This window comes from Malaya genurostris, chromosome 2, assembly GCF_030247185.1.
Source record: "Malaya genurostris strain Urasoe2022 chromosome 2, Malgen_1.1, whole genome shotgun sequence".
NCBI lineage: Eukaryota > Metazoa > Arthropoda > Insecta > Diptera > Culicidae > Malaya > Malaya genurostris.
Window position 1 is genome coordinate 292,148,888 of NC_080571.1, and position 19,103 is coordinate 292,167,990.

Sequence of the window (19,103 nt, forward strand, 5' to 3'; positions counted from 1 at the left end):
ACTGCGTGAGGATTGCTTTCGCTTCAGAAAAGACCATTTTGTTTGCTCAAAACCCCATTGAGCCAAAAGTGTGTCTCGTCAGTGAACACAATTTTGTGGTAAAAAACGAATTTTCGGTCTATTTGTCCAGTACCCATAGTGCAAAAGCGATTTTTTGTTTGTGAGGTACGTATCTCCTGCATAGAAAAAGACTACAGTACAGTACACTGCACTTGTTTCGTATATACCTGAAATGATTTTGAAAATCTTAGACATATTTCTGAGCTACTATTAGCTCATTTGATATGTTCACAATGCTCATGACCAATCCTTTTGTACCGAAGGTATAATCGTATTAGTAAAGTAACCGATGATTAGCTCTTTTCCCAATTCGTATTCTTTTCATCAAACTCAAATGTATTTCGTTTTTGCGAATGTTACCAAATATGCGACATTATGACTGAAGTAGGCTTGATTGAAATACTCCAATCAATGGACCCGAAAAAATTTTTGTCAAAAATTAACTCAATGTAAAAAATGAGACTATTTGTTTGCAGGAGAAAGGAGTTATCTTACCACTTGCTTGGATTTGCAAGAGATTTTTTTTATATATGTTCATTGCTTTAAAATTTCATTATCAAATGAAAAGTATTCAATGAAAAGTGAAAATTTTTGTCCAATCATTGAAATTTATGGTAATCATTCTGTTCTCTGGCGTATAATAATAATGGTTTTAGCCGAACATGTACTCGAAGTGCGCTTGCGTTTTCCTTTCTAGCGCTAAATAAGTATGTGCGGGATATCTTTCTCATCTGTCGAGTCTTGCTTAACTAAGGCATGCTCACGCATTTTCTCTTTCCGATCGTCCAGTACAATTTTATGTATTATTATTACTATTAGTTCTACCCCGGTTTCATTCTCCATTTTATGTGGTTTTGACTCTGTTCAGCTTCGTAAAATCTGCCGCTGCGTGCTTTATCGGCTGTGGAGTTTTGACCATCACCGAACTCTCAAAACCTCTATCTCACGGTACAATCTACAGGATCGACAGCCCCATAATATTTCTCAAACTCTGGGTACGTGGCTGTCGGTAACATTTAAAATATTGAAACCGTTGGTTCTTGTAAAGCAATGGTTCCTTCATGGATATAATATAGAACAATTATTTCCTTCCAAATGTAGATACAAGTTTTCATTTCGATAAGATACGCCATCGTGCTAATTTTGATCAGTGAATTCCATGTTGTTGTTGGATAATTTCTAATCATTTCATAATTTTGACATTTCCAGTAGATTTTGCGAAAAAGTGACTTCAATATGTTGAAATTAGGATGCCAAAATACTTGTAACGCTTTGTAACACCTATAGCTTACATCAAGTAACACATATAACGCTTCGTAACACACAAAACTTACAAAAGAGTAATGGATGAAACTCTTCGTAACGCTTGTACCTTTTAAAAATGTAACACATGTAACGTTTTGTAACACCTAAAACATTCAAACAAATTTACTCATGTACCTGTTTGTAACGCCTGTAAATTAAAAAAGGGTAATTCAATGTAATGTGATGCTTCGTAACACCTATAGCTCACAAAAAAGCAACGCATGTCACGCTTCGTAGCGCTCAAAACTTATAAAAATTAATGGATGTAATGCTTGTAATGCTCCATAACGTCATAACTCACAAAAAGTAACGCATGTAACGCTTCGTGACGCCTATAACTTACAAAAAAGTCACGCATTTAAAGCTTCGTAATGCTCAAAAATTTATGAAAAGTAATGCATGTAACGCTTGTAAGGCTTCTTAACGTCATAATTCACAGAAAAGTAACGCATGTGACGCTTCGTGATGTCAATAACTTACAAAAAAGTAACGCATGTAACGCTTCGTTACGCTCTAAACTTATAAAAAGTAATGCATGTAACGCTTGTAACGCTCCGTAACGTCATAACTCACAAAAAACTAATCCATGTAACGCTTCGTAACGCCTATAACTTACTAAATGATAAAGTATACAACGTTTCGTAGCGCCTTTGGATTACAAAAAAGTAACGCTCCATAACGCCTATAACATATTTAATAGTAACGCTTCATAACGCCTATGATTAACAAAAAAGTAACGCATGCATCGCTTCGTAACGCCAATAACCTACAAAAAAAGTAACGCATGTAACGCTTCGTAACGCCAATAACCTACAAAAAAGTAATGTGACACATGTAACGCTTCGTTACGCTCAAAACTTATAAAAAGTAATACATGTAACGCTTGTAACGCTCCGTAACGTCATAACTCACAAAAAACTAAAGCATGTAACGCTTCGTAACGCCTATAACTTACACAATGATAAAGCATATAACGCTTCGTAGCGCCATTAGATTACAAAAAAGTAACGCTGCATAACGCCTATAACATATTTAATAGTAACGCTTCATAACGCCTATGATTCACAAAAAAGTAACGCATGTATCATTTCGTAACGCCAATAACCTACAAAAAAGTAATGTGACGCTTCGTAACGCCTAAAACTTATAAAAAGTAATGCGTGTGACGCTTGTAACGCTTCGTACCACCTTTAACTTACAAAAAAGTAACGCATGTGACGCTTCATTACGCCCAAAATTCACAAAAAAGTAACGCTTCTAACGTTTCGTAACGTCATGACTCACAAAAAAGTATCGCATGTAACGCTTCGTAACGCCTTTAATTCACAAAAATTGACGCACCGTAACACTTCGTTACGCCTATAGACCACTAAAAAGTAACGCATGTAACACTTCGTAACGCGTGTAACATACTTAAAAGTACCGCATGTAACACTTCATAGCGCCTATGATTGACAAAAAAGTGACGCTTGTAACGCTCCATAACGCGCTACATAACTTACAAAAAAACGCATGTAACAGTTCGCAAAACCTGTAACATACATAAAAGTAACGCATGTAACGCTTCGTAACGTCTATGATTCACTAAAAAGTAACGCATCGAAACGCTAGTAACTTACAAACGAAAAACGCTTGTAACTTATAAACGAGTAACGCTTGAAACGCATTGTAACGTCTATTACTCATAAAAAGTAACGCATGTAACGCTCAAAACCTAAACGCATGTAACGTTTCGTAATGCCAAAACTCACAAATGTAACGCATGTAACGCTTCGTAACGCCTATAATTTACAAAAAAGTAACGCACCGTAACTCGTTTACCGCAAGAATCTAATCCTTATAACGGTTTTTAACATTCATTATTTCCACAAAACAACTCATATGATTTGTAACCCGCAATTTAAGAAAATTATCGTATGCAACGCTTTCTAGCTTCTTTACCTTAACGTGACGCTTCCCATCTCACGATGTCGATGTCGAGTGAAACGCTTCGTCAAAATGGAACATTTTTCCATATTAGGGAACGGGTAGCCTGGGTTCGATTCCCAACCCCGCACATAGTCAGAAAGTTGTTCTAGCCCGAAGAGTCCAATGACCTTAAGGATTAAAAACTTTATAATCGGAACGAAAAAAAAACTTCAATAGTACCTAACGTATAAAGCTTCAAAAACTAAACTACTATCCAATGTATTTTATGTATTATTATTATTGTCATTTATTTTACCCCGGTTCCACCCTCCATTTTATGCGGTTTTGGCACTATTCTGCCACTGCGTGCTTTATTGGCAGTGGAGTTTGGACCATCACGTAACTATCAAAACCTCTATATTACAGTGTAATCTACAGGATCAAAAGCCCCATAATATTTCTCAAACTTTTTTTTTCGTTTCTGGCCCCTCCTCTGGGTACGTGACTGGCTAGACTCTTATGGGAACAATTCGTTGCACTATTGTAAAAATTCTAATTATTCTCAAAATTATTCAGTCGTTGCTACTTGAAACAAATTTTCTGCGATTAATGCGATATTGAATTCTTTTCCAAGTCGCAAAATACAATGATCCTAAAATGTGACCAAATGTCGCTCGGAAGTTCGTCCAAAAAACAAGGGAGCGGACAAATTGCTTTGGATTTTTTTTAAACCAAAGCACGTACGTTCTCAAGTTTTAAAGGTATCGACATTCAGACCCTGTTGCTAGCTCTGTCTGAGGACGTCGATGATGATGATGGTGGTGGTGATGTTAATATAGATGCTGAAAACGGTAGCAGATAAATTGCTAACCATGCTCGGTCCCTTAACGAACGATTATCTGATTCACATCTTCATTGCGTGGCGGTTGGTGGAGCTCCTTGTGGACCACAATAATGACCAGGAATAAATCTTGTATGTTATTTTCATCTTAAGGAAAGACAATGAAATAGTCGTTGTTATTGGAAAGTGAATCGAATCGATGGTTCGATCGACACTTACGATAATGTTATTTACAATAACTATTTATTGAACCAGGTTCGATGAACACCATGCGTCCCATTAAAATGTTTGTTTATTATCTCACTTTCATAAAGCGTACGACTACTGAAACCAAGAAAACTAAATTCTAATTCCCAAATTGCCAAATTCTTACATTGCAATTCGCAACCGATCCTGAAATCATTGCAAGTGAACCGATTCGAACACCCTCCCGAAACCAACGCTACGCTCTATTAGGAATCCGTCAGCTCGAACAACTTCAATCATCCGAACAGCTTCACAGAATAATTACCCATTTCTCCATGGTCGGTAGCAGGAGTGCGAAGCTCCAGCAATAATTACGCCGAACGACATTGATGTTTACACAGAAAGTTACACTCTCGCAAATTCGGTTGGGCACCCACGACCCGATGGCGGAAAAATGATTGAATTCCGAAAACAGGTCACGCAGAGGAAACGCGAAATTCACCGTGTTATTATAAATGCGCTACCGTCGAGTTGGGTGCGACTGTTTCCGTCCAAGGCGGATCCGAATCGGTTGAATGTTGGAGTGACTATACGTCTTCGACGGATTAAATGAACCCAACTGAACTGTATGTACGCTCCATATCCGGCCATGTCACGTTCCGAGACAAATGTATTAATAAGATTAGCCTCCTCTCGAACGGTTCGAAGCGACTGTATGTGTGTGTATGAAGGAGAGCGGGGTAATGATGGACTAGGCCGTAGTTTGGGTAGCATCGACAACTAAATTTACTGAACTACGCCAAAACAATAATAAGTAAGCGAGTGTCAGCGAAAATCAATGTTATGATGGGAACAGGAAATCGCACAGGATCATCCCGCCTCATCCTCTCATCGCTTTGTGGGATGGGTTGTAACCTCCTGCTGCTAACTATACACGGTTACGCGAGGGTGATAACGTTATCGGTTTCCCGTGGTTAGTGTTTATTCGTTTGATTAGTTAATTCGTCCCGTTTCGGGGACCTCTGCTAAGTGCAGAAACGTGAACTGATGAACTCTCATCCCGTATACGTGGTTTTTGATAAGTATTACCTGTGGGGATTGTAGACCAATTTTATGTAGTTTTAATTCACGAAGGCTAACCGCGTAACCGTTTTCTGTCATAATTTTGAACGCGTATAACTCAGCCATTTGTTGATGAATTTATTTAATTTAACTACCAATCGATTCGAAAAAATTTAACTTAAACTTATGAGGTAGCGTCGTTTAAGTATTTCAATAGCATACCATTGAACAATCGGTTCAGATTGACCTATGTTTTCTCGAGCCAATCATAACTTACCAAAATGATGTCATCCTCTCGGTCGATTTGCAGTACGAACTATCGCACAAAAAGGAATTTATAAATAAATGCACCTATACATATCTTGTCAGTTGACGCTTGGCTGTTAGCGAGGCAAGTAGTTCTTGGCTGGTGAGTGGATGACAAAACTGAAAGTTACATTCATCCGGTCGCTGGGTATTCGCTTTTGTAAGTATGTTGTGTGTTAATGAGTATACACTATACTATGTGTTCACTTGAGTATATTGAGTACCAATTAGCAGTTGATTTTGATTCTCCGGTAACTAACAGGACATAGATTTTTTGGACCTAATTTGAAGCGCTTGTATCTCGATTAATTGTTGATGGATTTGCACATTCAACTTGATTTGAAAGGATCACTTCAATAGTGTACGCCTTGAAAATGGGGTAGTGTGCATAATGGAGTTTCCATTTACATACAAGCATTTCAAGGATTCAGTTCAAAGTTGTTTTATGATGATAATCATAGATAGTTCTTTTTCATTAAGGGTCTAAATGATGAAAAAACATCATTTTTGCGATTTTTGCAGAACTATTGTTCAACGAAATAAATTCAAACGTTTTGCATAATACAAAGTATCATTTGAACAACATTTAGTAATTTTTTTAGTTTCTGTCAAAACTACGATTTTGCACGAAAAATTCCGCTATTTTGGAACTGTGAAACCTCCTCAAAGTAACAAATAACAAAAAGGAAAACGTTGGAGTCTGGTATTTTACAAGTAGAAAGTGTGTGCAAAATTTGAAAAATATTGGTGCAGTAGTTTTTAAATGACGATTTACAGCTACAAAATGGTGGATTTTTTCGTGCAAAATCGTAGTTTTCACTTTGAACAACCACTAAAAATCAAAAAAATTAAAAAAAAAACAGAAAACATTGGGGTCTAGAAAAACTTCTACTCTAACTATGCTGCTTTGATTTGTTCACTTCTGATTAGTCTGCGCAAAGATACAGTGGACAACGCAAATCATGATTGTTAAGAAGCGTTCTCAAAAATACCTCTTCACCGACTTATTTCTCAATATTTTTCGACGAAAAAATTACAAAATGTTGTTCGAGTGATGCTTTTTATCATGCAATACATTTGATTTTGTTTGTTTGTTGCACGACAATTCTGTAAAACATTCTCAAAAATGATGATTTTTTTTTCATCATTTAGACCCAACGGTGAAACGACTCAACTGTACATTTCAAAACACTAACAGTTAGCTTATCCCGATGACACCAATCTACAAAGAGGTCCAAAGTAGACTGGAGACGAATTCAATCGTCGGTGGTACTTACGACAAAGTACAGTTTCAAATCAACGGTGTATGCAATCCTACAACCAGGCACAAGTAGTAGCATCACATCGTTGAAATACAATATAACTAACAATGGGCCTAGGTTACTACCTTGTGGTACACCAGATGAGTTCGTGAAAAGCGAAGATGTTATCGCGTCGAGCTTAACACGGAGGGTCCTATCCGTCAAGTGAGATTGCAACCAATTGTTTCAGATGGATCAGGGTCATGTCGCCGAAAGCCATTTCGCCGAAAGCCGTTTCGCCGAAAGTCATTTCGCCGAAAGGGTCATTTCGCCGAATGTCATTTCGCCGAATGGGCCACTTCGCCGAATGTCATTTCGCCGAATGGGCCACTTCGCCGAAAGGGTCATTTCGCCGAAAGGGTCATTTCGCCGATACCTACAAATTTCTTAAAATTGAAATGAGAATCGATTTAAAATAAAGACAAATTAAAGATAATAACGCTAACGCCTGTTTCGTTGACCTACAATTGAATAAAGATTGATTCATGAACCTCAGAACGGAGTTCCCAAAGAAACTTGTTGACTACCAATCATCAAAGCAATTCCATAGGTATCTACCAAGCAAATGTATGTGGTATTTTCCGTGTACTAAATAAAAAAAATATTTAATGCGGCTTCGCCACATCGATTTGATTCGTGTGCTGTCCGACCTCGCTACCGCTCGTTCGGACCTAACTAAAGCAAAGAAACCTAGCTTTGAGTAGACCGGGCAAACGAGGCGGTTACAGGTTTGTATGCAAGAGGCCGCCGCTTCCGACGGCGGGTCGGCGGCCAACTCAGCCGGCGTCGCCTCGGCGGCTTTATGCCGCCGAGTCATCTTGGCTTCGGTTATGTGGCTGCGCCACATCAGTTACACAGGAGGCATAAAAATTAATTTGATGTATTCGAAATTTCCCTTTCGGCGAAATGACCCTTTCGGCGAAATGACCCTTTCGGCGAAACGACTTTCGGCGAAATGACCTATTCGGCGAAATGACTTTCGGCGAAATGGCATTCGGCGAAATGACTTTCGGCGAAATGGCTTTCGGCGCAATGACCCGCTCCCGTTTCAGATATTCCAAGCTTGGATAGCTTGACTATGAGAATTTCGTGGTTGATCGAATCAAAAGCTGTTTTTAGATCAGTATATATTGTGTCGATCTGAGATTCGAGTTCCAAATATTTAAAACAAGTAGAAGTGAAGATTCGTTGTCACTGAACGCTTTGGCATGAATCCATGCTGATCTTTCGATATATAGCATTTAGTCGCCTCGAAGAGTACACGTTCTAGCTGGGTATATGCATAGCGATCAAAACTCCACCGAAAGTAGATTTGTTACTAGTGTTTTTGTTTCGGTCACAGCGATATACGTTATAGATGCTTCCAAACAGTGATGCTGAATTTGTAGCTGCATCAATCCCCGTCTCAATAAGTATTATAACGTCATAGTTGCACTTAAGCATATCGCAGTAGAGCTCGTCAATTTTACTACGAAGTCCACATACGTTTTGGTAGTATACCCAATGGTGACCATCATCACCGGTAGGATTCTGCGCAAGAAAGCATCAGATCTAGAAATATTTAAACAATCAAAATACTCCCCTTTGGTGGAAACCCTAGAGCAGTGATTCCCAAACTGGTTCCTACAGCCCTTCAGTGGGCATTAGCTCATTTTCAACATTCGATATTCAAAAAAATCTTTCAGAGTATTTATGACAAGTTTATATAGGCATGTGGGAAAAAAATCATTGCGAAAAACAATTCCATTCCAATCTATCAGTTGCAGAAATGATGTGACTAGTGCATCATTCAATTCTTGTGAGATTTGTGAGAAAGAAAACGAAAGTAAGAAGATAAAAATTTAAGTGCTGTTACGACCAAGAATTGGTCAAATATAAATGAGTGTAAATAGTTTCAATGTTTCATTAGTGATTCATATCATGTCTATATTCCAAATTCAATTCATACAGAAAAAAAAAATCAGGTTCAGGTTCAGAATCCGGATGGTCAGAATGATTTTCAGAATTCAAGTCCAAAATCTTGTTCAGAATCCTGAGGTCAGATCTAGAATTCAAATTCATGTTCGGAATTCAGGTCCAAAATCCTGCTTCCCGGTTCATAATTTAGGTTCAGATCTAAAATTTATGTCAGAAATTCAGACCTAGAATCTAGGCCTGGGATCAGAACTCATGTCCAAAACACACGAGAAGTCCAGAATTCAGGTGAAGAGTAAAGGTTCCGGATTTAGTTTTAGGTTCAAAAACTCTGCCAGGAGCTGATCCGGGGTCAGAATTCTGGCCCAGAACCAAAGTACAAATCTAAGTTGAAAATTAAATTCCAGAATCCAGATGCAGAATTCAGGTTCAGGTGAAAAATCAAGAACTTTGATCCAGAATTTAAGTCCAAATTTCAGAAATTCATATCCAGAATTCCGGTCCTAAATAGAAGTCCTGATTTTAGGTTCAGAATTCAGATTCTGCACTCAGATCACAAATTTCGTGTTCAGAGGTTAGGTCTAGTTACTCAATTCAGGTCCAGGTTTTGAGTTGCAATTATAGTACGGAATTCTGGTCTGGAACTCAGATCCTTGGCTTAGAATTCATGTACAGAATTCAGGTCCAGATTAAACATTCTGTATCAGGTTCAGAATAAAGAATCAGGATCCAAGGTCAGAATGTAGGTCCGGAACTCAGATCCAGGTCCTTAATCATGCTTGAACATTTTGGCCCAGAATCCAAGTCCAAAGTTATGTTTCCGTATCCAGCTTCAGGTTCAAAATCCAAAATTAATATCAAGTTCCAGGTTCACGATTATGGTGAATTTCCGGTATCTCTGTCAAATTTTTTGAGTAAAAATCTTCAAAAATCTGGTTAAAAATCAAATTCAGTATTCAGATCCAGAAACCTTGTCGGATAACCAACTCCAGGGCCCTGGTTCAGAATCCTGGTCTAGGTTTAGAATCTCTGTCAATAATTTAGGTTCAAGTGTAGAATAGAGGAATCCTTGAGACTTCAGGCCCAGAATCCAATTCAAGCTCACAGTGCAAGTGCAAAATAGGTTCAAAGTTTAGTTTCGGAAACTCTGTCAGAAGTTCAGAAAACAGAATTCTTGCGCAGAATCCAGTTCCAGGATCTCGATTAAGGTCTCTGTCAGGAGTTAATATTCTCAATCTAACTCCAGGTCTAGAATCCAGATCCATGCTCGGAATAAAAGTGCTAAAATCTGCATTCAAGGTTGAAAGAATCTCTTTCAAGAATCCAGGTTCAGATTCAGTATTCTGATCCTTTTTTTATAATAAAATATTTTTTCTGGCCTTTTTGCGTAAAAGCTTTACGTGGCCGATTGGCTTACAGTTTTGTTACTTAAATTTTTTTTTGCTATTGGATCTCGTTGTCACCCTTTTTCTAGGGGGAGATGAGTTACATTTACATCCAACGAGGATCGGGGGTCACTTCGTCCGCGGCTTATCTCATCATCCATTGCTTCATCGTCGGTGTTGTGTATGATTTCCGTTTTCTTTTCGTTTTCCTGGTTGATCGTAGTCTTGGGCTCGTTGAGAGTTTCTGTAGATGCGCCTTGTTGTACATTGGTTGCTGTTGCTGGTTGGTTGGAGGGTAAGTTATTAACTGCAGTTGGTGTACTTTGTTCTATAGGGGATACTGATGGTTTCGTTGAAGGGGATGCTTCATTGTTGTTGGTGGCTGTCACGAGTGTACTGGGGTTGCTTGGGGATGGTGTGAAGGAAGCACCGTTGTTCTTTGGTGTGCTTGTCTCCTTGTCCAGTTTATCACATGGCTTACCGTAATGAACAGCTTTTTGGCAATATTGACATTGGTAGCCATCTGATTGCCATAGGTAACAAGTGATTTGCACGGGATTCTTGTATCCTGACCGAAAGTTACATAAGAAGGTATAGGCCTTTTCAAGCGCATGCGTAACAAACATACGCCATTTAGAATACCGGGGAAAAAGTTCTTCCACTTTTCTTTTTCGATAGAGAGAATCTCTCCGTATTGGGACATAGTTTTGCGAATATATGAATCGATGATGCTTGAGGGAAGATCATGTACACGCTCTTCTATAGCACTATCATCCATATATACTGGAATGTTGTATCTAATGTTCTCGTGCTGCACATAGTGCACATTGTTATTGTCTTTTGCGAATTGAATTGCATCCAACTCTTTATAAAACTGGATGTAAACAACATTATTCGTCTTATTGCATTGAAGTAAATGCACACGTTTAATGTCAAGATGCATTTGCTCCTTAAGCAAACCTTCAAGTTCTCGTATCGAAGTTCGAATTTTGCACTGCCTGAAGTCAACAATAATTGTATTCTTTCTTGTCGGCGGTAGCTTTTGTTCGTTTGGTTCACTCATTTCGAGGTCGTTCTATTGTTCACTACACAATACTGTACTTGGTTTCTTCTGTCCCGAACGTAAGCGGTTTTGTTATATCGACTGACTTGGATGAGATGTGAAAGCGAACTGAGGTATTCTGATCCTTGTTTGATAGTTTAGAATTCTTATTCAGTGTTCAGGACCAGAATCCAGATTTAGATATCGCTTTGTTATTACTGGGTGAGAGGACTTGAGAGTTTTTTTTAACAATCATAGAACCAAATACACTGAGGTCTTTTTTATGCGATCTTTTTTTATGCGAAGTTTCAGAGTTATGCGGTTTTTTTATGCGAAGTTTCAGAGTTATGCGGTTTTTTCTATGCGAATTTTCAGAGTTATGCGGTTTTTTATGCGGTACGTAAATTCGCATAAAAAAAGACTTCAGTGTACTAGCCAATGTAATAAACACAGTCATGCACATCTTTATCGTCAAAACTTAATTTTGGTCGTAATTTCCCCTGTGGAAAGTCGTTGCTTGAGAGTCGCAAATAAACTGTTGGATTTAAAATGCGTTGAATCGTTTACAAGAGGCTCTGGCAATATTACAGATGGAATGTATTACTCTTTGTCTCTGGGTTTTTTTGCCTTTCTCATATAGAAAGGCTATACGATCGCTGTGAAAACCGACTTAACAACCGAGGGCCGGAGGGCCGAGTGGCATATAACATTCGACTCAGTTCGTCAAGATCACAAAATGTCTGTGTTTTTATGTAAGTGTGTGTGTGACAAATAATGTCGCTCAATTTTCTCAGAGATGGCTAAACCGATTTTCACAAACTTAGATTCAAATGAAAGGTCTTATGGCCTCATACAATTTTCTTGAATTTCATTTGGATCCGACTTCCGGCTCCGGAATTACAAGGAAATATGTGCAAATTTATTTAATAATGCGCAATCAATTTTTTCACAAACTAAGAAGCAAATAAAAGGTTTTAAAATTCTTTTAATAGTCCCCGAAAAGTTTATCCAGATCTCACTCCCGGTTCCGGTATTGCAGTGCAATTAGTGAAAATTTACAATTTCATGGGCACTTTTTCACAAACGATGGCGAAACGAGGTGCACATTATTATTAAATTGACTGCTAAATTTATCTAGTTGGCTAGAGAATATATAAAACTCGGTTTCCGCTTCCAAAAGTACCTCCAAAAACGGAACTGACTTCGATTTCTCAGCAACGGTTAAACCGATTTTCACATATAATATTTCAAATTTAAGCTCTCATTGCCTTTAGTTATACTGTGCAATTTCATCCTGATCCGACTTCCGGTTCCGAAGTTATAGGGCGATGAGTGTCAAAACATTCAAATCGTCATTCAAAACGACTATGCAAAACTAGTAAGGGAAGGTGGGGCAAGACTGCCAGAGGGGCAAGCGTGCCACCCCCATCATTTTCGCATAGAATGAGCATTTATCATAAATATACACATTTGGGTTTGTTCATTGAATATCCACGAAATAATTTCATATTGCTTCTGAGACAACTCATTTATTTATTTGGTCGTGAAATCCAAACAAACCAAATCTTGTAATTAGCACACAGATAATATAAAAACGAGATGGTATAAAATAAGAGTTTTTCAATTGTTCTCTATTTACCAGGGTTTCATTTTATAGTCAGATCATTGGTATACCTTTTAGTTGAATATTTGTTAAAAATTGAATATCGATAATTGATTTTTTAGTAACATAGTACAATGAATTTGCAAGCGGTTCATAACGGGGGAAGTTCGCCATATTGCTATGGGGTAGATGTGTCATAACAGATGATGAACAAACCTAACCTCAAAGTCGATCAGTGTTGAAACCTTAAATGTAAACAAACAACTAAAAGCAGGTTGTGAACGATGGTACGGACATACAAGAGGGTCTTTTCGTGTAAAAAGTTGTCAAACACAACCTTGCTTGCTGCAATCCAGTCCTTGCACGGTGGTGGCTCAACAATTCGAAAGGCGGCTGAAGAATTCGATTTGCCGCGTAAAACATTAGAGAAATTAATGATGATTTTTTAATACATTTAATATCTAAAATAAACGTGAATCTTATTGGTTGTATTCAGGAAAGCAGTACAGTAGAGTACCTAAATCTAAGGATGGCGGTTCTGCCCCACATAGAGGGCACTTATGCCCCGCACTGAAAATATTGAGCTGCTCAACAAGCATCCGAAAATTACATGTATCGATTACCGTATTGTTTTATTTATCAATAATGTTGGGATGTCGAGGGTACCCCTGAAAGTACTTCATAGACGCATCAATAATCAAAATCAAGCGTTAATTTATTGTAGAAATACGAAAATTCATAGCATGGCACACTTGCCCCACCATCCCTTACGCGACGGTACGTGCGACTTTGCTCCGTTCGCCGCGTGCTTTGTTCGATTTCGTATAGCGTGCAGGGTTGCCACATTAAAATTTATATTTTTCAGGTGAAAAAAATGTAAATTTCTAATTCCCAACAATATCCCATCAGGCCTAGTGGATGGCTCAAACGTAAGATCTTTCATCGACGGATCTAGTCCAACTTTGAAGGACACAAACGACCGATTTTTTAAATGTGAATCTTTTGGTTTCCAAACTGAAAATGTCAAACTTTGTGTTTGATTTCAGGCATCGGGAAACGACTGTTTGCATATACTCAGCACTAACAAGAAGATGAAAATCGGATAAGTAGAGCCAAAACTTCGGTGTATGTATCGGTGGTTTCAATATGGGTAAATACAAGTCACTAAGGTCAATAGAACTTGTTCCACAATCCGAAGATGTTCGTATCGGTTGCCCTTCATTGCGACGGCGGTGTTCAAAGCCGACTTTTGGCCATACATTCTTCGACGAGTTAGATTCAGTGGCGTACCGAGGAAATTTGGCATCCGGGGCAAAATAAGATTTCCCGCCCCCATCGTTGGTTTAGTGAGCAAAAAAAACTGAATTTCCCCTACGTTTCCCCTAAAAAACGTTGGGTCCGGGGCGAGTGTCCCTTCCCCCTAGATACGCTACTGGTTAGATTTATCAGTATTCGAAATGCAACGATCTACTTTATCACTCAAGGTTTCAACTAACTTTGTCAACTGCTGAACTTGCACCGCCAAGCCATCATCAGATGTTAGATTCGGAAGCAAGTTTATTAAAAAGGTACGATTTTACACCCATTCCATTCAATTCATTATGCCAATTTGCGCAGATGTAAATAACTTTGATTTGCGAAAAAAAAAGCTCCTTATTACCACGGCTAAGGCTGAAACTAGAGTGCCTATAACCAGAGTGACGACATCTCATCCGTAAGTTTGGCAACAATTCAAAACATTCCATTGGCTTTACATTGAATTGACAGGTCGTTTGCTCGTTTGGAACTGGGAGCTGTCATTCCAAACGAACAGCTGTTTTTTTTTCATCTTCCATTATAGCGAATCGTAAAACAATAATGAAGCGGTCACAAGTGTAGCAAATTTGCAGTTGAAGTGCAGAATTAGTATTGGTTTGTCGCTCAAATAACACAATACCATCGCTCTAATATAATTTTCAGCGAACACAGATGATGAGACCAAATGAACAAGAACTATTCAATTATATGAAATACAGTCGAATTTACTAGCAACAATTTCTCTATCAAACTAACAACGTCAAAACGCTTTCGCTTGATTATATATTCTATAAAACCTAAGTAAGAAATTTTCCCAAACTTCAAGTTTTTTTAAATTTACAAAGTAATTGTCGGTTAATTGTTACAATTGTTACAAAGTCGGTTTGACAGTTAATTGTTATTATTGTTATCGAATTTACAGACATTCGGTAGTAAGAAAATAATTTTAAATTGACTACGACATGTTTTATTTTACCGTACTCTATTGATATGCAGATTTACTGAACAAAATGTGTGTGAAACAGTTTGTACGCAACTAATCGTTTAGTGAAAACTTACAAGATGCTTACTTATGGTTACCGAAAGTTTCAGTTGAAAAATTTACCGATCATTCGAAACAGAAGGAAGGTTTTTTCTTTGGAATCGCATATTGCTGTACGATTCATCAAGTTCATCTGTGTAATTTGTGGAAGTAATCGAGAACCTTTGGTCGAAGTAGTCAATAAAGATATATAATAACTGTGATCGACAGTCGTTGATGAAAATGGTTATTTCGTCGAAAGTCGTTTCGCCGAAAGCCATTCAGCCGAAAGGATCACTTTGTCGAAAAAAAGATTACGCTGGATTATACATTAATTCTACAACCCTAATTGAACCCTTTCTGACCCATAATTGCCACCGGGTCATTCACTTCTTCAGAAAGGATGATGAAAATGCGTGCGGCAACAAGGTATACAGTGACGTTACCATAACACGAGCGGCCGCTGGTTTTGCAATGTACACAGGAAAATCCGGATCACAAAACTCGGACAAAGTCTGCCGGCACGTTCCGCAGGGGCTGGTGAATTGTGTCTCCTGGTAAGCAACTACCGCTATAGCTTCGTACTGGCGAAATCCTTCACTGACGGCTTTGCATATAGCAGTTCGTTCGGCACAAACGGTCGGCCCGAACGCCCCATTCTCTACGTTGCACCCGGTAAAGACCTCTCCGGTAGTCGTCCTGAGGGCTGCTCCCACTGCAAAATTACTATACGGACAGTACGCATTGCAGCGCACCTGAATGGCAGCATTGACCAGTTGTTGTACTTTGGAATCTGAAGACAAATCCAACACAGAATAAGAAAGATTACCAAAAACCAAAGGAAGTTGATCCAACTTACCGAGAGAAGCGAAGTCCACGATTGTTTCGCCGTTCACTGTTCCGTTTTGAGTATTAGTCATTTGTGTTATATGTTGATGTATGATGCCTAGTGCAAGTGCCAAATCTAAAAGTTTTGTGGAGTCACTTTGGCTCGATCAATAGCACCGGCAGCACACTTTAAACTGTTATGCCCTGACGAGTCGTAGACGAAACGTCTCACTTATTCAATATCAAACATTGCGAAACAAAATGAGGTGTTGATTTTCATTCAATGCTTTGTAGTAGGCCGGAGAATGCTGGTTTGATTAGCTAACAAAAATGAGCAAACAGTGAAAGTTTGGCACTGAATAATTTTCACCTTACTCACCGGCAGCCTGTTGACTGAATGTGCGTTCCTTCGACGTTAAGCAGCACGAGAGCTTCAACACAATGGTTGAGGAAAAAATTTGCATTTATATTATCAGCAGCTACACAGACGATCTTCTCAAACGCTTAAAATAACACCACACCGATTTTGGACTAATCTCTTACTAAATTACCAAGTAGATTGTATTTTGTACAGCAGAAACTGGCACCAAGGATGATGATCTGTTTGCTCTTATCACTCAATTTGAAATATTTCTTCATCAGTGCTGTTATCACTGACAATTAAGTGATAATGAAATGTGAGTATATTTTGTTTCTTTACGTGGGGTCGGTATTCGTTTCATGTTTAAAAAATATGCTGCCAATGCAGCCAATATCCCTCGGCGATTTTAGGTTTTCAGCTTTCACGATCCAACTCAATCTCCATTGATTTCAAGGGTTGCTGCAGTAGACCTAGTGTAGTGAAAAATGATAGATTTTTACAAATAATCGATTATCTTGTAATTAAAATATGATTATTACTATTGATAAAGAAAGGTTCGGAATCGATTAACGATAAAAAGCGTTTCAAGGAATTTTGTTTCAAAATTTTCACAGTTACTACCTTGTTTGGTACTATGTTGAACACGTTGAACTCGGTGATATGTTTTGTTAATAAAAATACGCCTACAACTATCTCTGAAGAGTAAGAAGTATCTGTGTCAAGTTTGATAGCAATCTGTTTAGTAGTCTCGAAGTTAAAGACTGTCCCAGAAAGTATGGACGCACTTTGATTTCGCTGTGAATAATTCACAAGTGTTAGATATTCAAATTTTATTCGATATACTGGTAATATTAGACTACAACAACAGAATATTATTCTCAACATTTTCTACTCAACTCTTCCAGTTTTCTGTTACCTGTTTTTACCTTTCATTTTGTGGTTTACCTACTTACGTTTCTACCTACTTACGTTTGTATAAAAGGAACTTCATTGCAGCTTTCTTTCAATAAACTTATAAAACCGATACACTGAAGAAGGATGCAAATAGCACTCCGAAATACGTATCTGTATTATAACGTTTTATACACTTTCGGAAAAATAGTGACTGTGAAAATAGTGACTTTGTGAGAGTGTAATGACGTGATATAACATAGTGGAATTCAACGGTACAACAACAGTACTATTAGTGAGCGGTTTTTGGTTGATTCCATACTTTCTGGGACAGTCTTTATGCCGTTACAAACATTACACCCCCCTTTCAAAGGCGCTTACTACACCCACCCCCACGAATACCCTTATAATCATATCTTAGGGTATATCTATGTTTCTATGGTCTTCTAAAAGCATCGATCCTCGTCAAATTTGATAATTTTTTTCATGACCTCCCCTGTTCAGAACACTTGCTAAGCATCCTTTCCCATAAAAATACCCTAATGACCAATAAGTAACAGTTCGGCTGAAAAGTTCGTATCGTTTAATAGAAACACACTTTTTTTTGCCAAAATTCGTTTTTATAATTCAACATAATTGCCATCAGAGGCGATACAGCGTTCAATTTCAGCATGGTTCTCATCGACTTGTGACACGGTGCATTGTCTTGATGAAACAAAACTTTTTTCTTCTTCAAATGAGGCCGTTTTTCTGAAATTTCGTCCTTCAAACGCTCTAATAACGCTATATAATAGTCACTGTTGATGGTTTTTCCCTTTTCAAGGTAGTCGATGAAAATTATACCATGCGAATCCCAAAATACAGACGCCATAACATTACCGACCGATTGTTGAGTCTTTCCACGCTTTGGGTTCGGTTCATCGCGTACAGTCCACTCAGCTGACTGTCGATTGGACTCCGGAGTGAAGTGATGGAGCCATGTTTCGTCCATTGTTATATATCGACGAAAAAAATCGGTTTTATTTCGATATAACAGCTCCAAACACTGCTCAGAATCATCAATTCGTTGTTGTTTTTGATCGATTGTGAGCTCACGCGGCACCCATTTAGCACAAAGCTATCTCATATCCAAATATTCGTGAATAATATGTCCAACACGTTCCATTGATATCTTTAGGGTGTCAGCTATCTCGATCAACTTCACTTTACGGTCATTGAAAATCATTTTGTGGATTTTTTTCACGTTTTCATCGGTAACAGCCTCTTTTGGACGTCCACTGCGTTCATCGTCTTCGGTGCTCATATGACCAGTACGAAATTTTGCAAACCACTTACGAATTGTTGCTTCGCCCGGTGCAGAGTCTGGATAACACTCATCAAGCCATTTTTTGGTATCGGCGGCACTTTTTTACATCAAAAAGTATTCCTTTTTTTCATTTTTTTTCACAATAACAAAAGTAGCTTCACTCAAAATGCAATATCTCACAAACTAATAATAAGACAGCTGTCAAATTTATACACGTATCTTTTGAAGGTTGGTACTAACTGAAAATGGTATGGATTTAATTCTAGTGGCGCCCTCTCATAGAAACGATACGAATTTTTCAGCCGATCTGTTATTTGTGTCAAGTTTGATAGCAATCCGCTGTGTGTAGTTCAGGAGTTATGCCGTTACAAACAAACAAACTTACCTAACCTTCTTTATATATGAGTAAAAATTTCTGAAGTGGCCCCCTTTTTTCCCGAGGCAACCGATTTTTCAATAAGTTTTGTAGTACTAGTATTTACATGTT

At 38.2% G+C, this 19,103-nt stretch overlaps 2 protein-coding genes across 3 annotated transcripts in view; one reads left to right on the forward strand and one right to left on the reverse strand.

Annotated features, from left to right (window-relative positions):
• LOC131430575 (putative uncharacterized protein DDB_G0277255) overlaps window positions 1-19,103 on the forward strand; it is a 349,494-nt gene that overhangs the window by 308,047 nt on the left and 22,344 nt on the right. The window lies entirely within an intron of this gene.
• LOC131430576 (cytidine deaminase-like) lies at window positions 15,070-16,436 on the reverse strand. The gene is made up of 2 exons (XM_058595650.1): window positions 16,090-16,436; window positions 15,070-16,023 (listed from the first exon to the last, which is right to left on the reverse strand). The coding sequence occupies exons 1-2, from the start codon at window positions 16,148-16,150 to the stop codon at window positions 15,617-15,619; spliced, it is 468 nt and encodes a 155-aa protein (XP_058451633.1). The 5' UTR covers window positions 16,151-16,436; the 3' UTR covers window positions 15,070-15,616.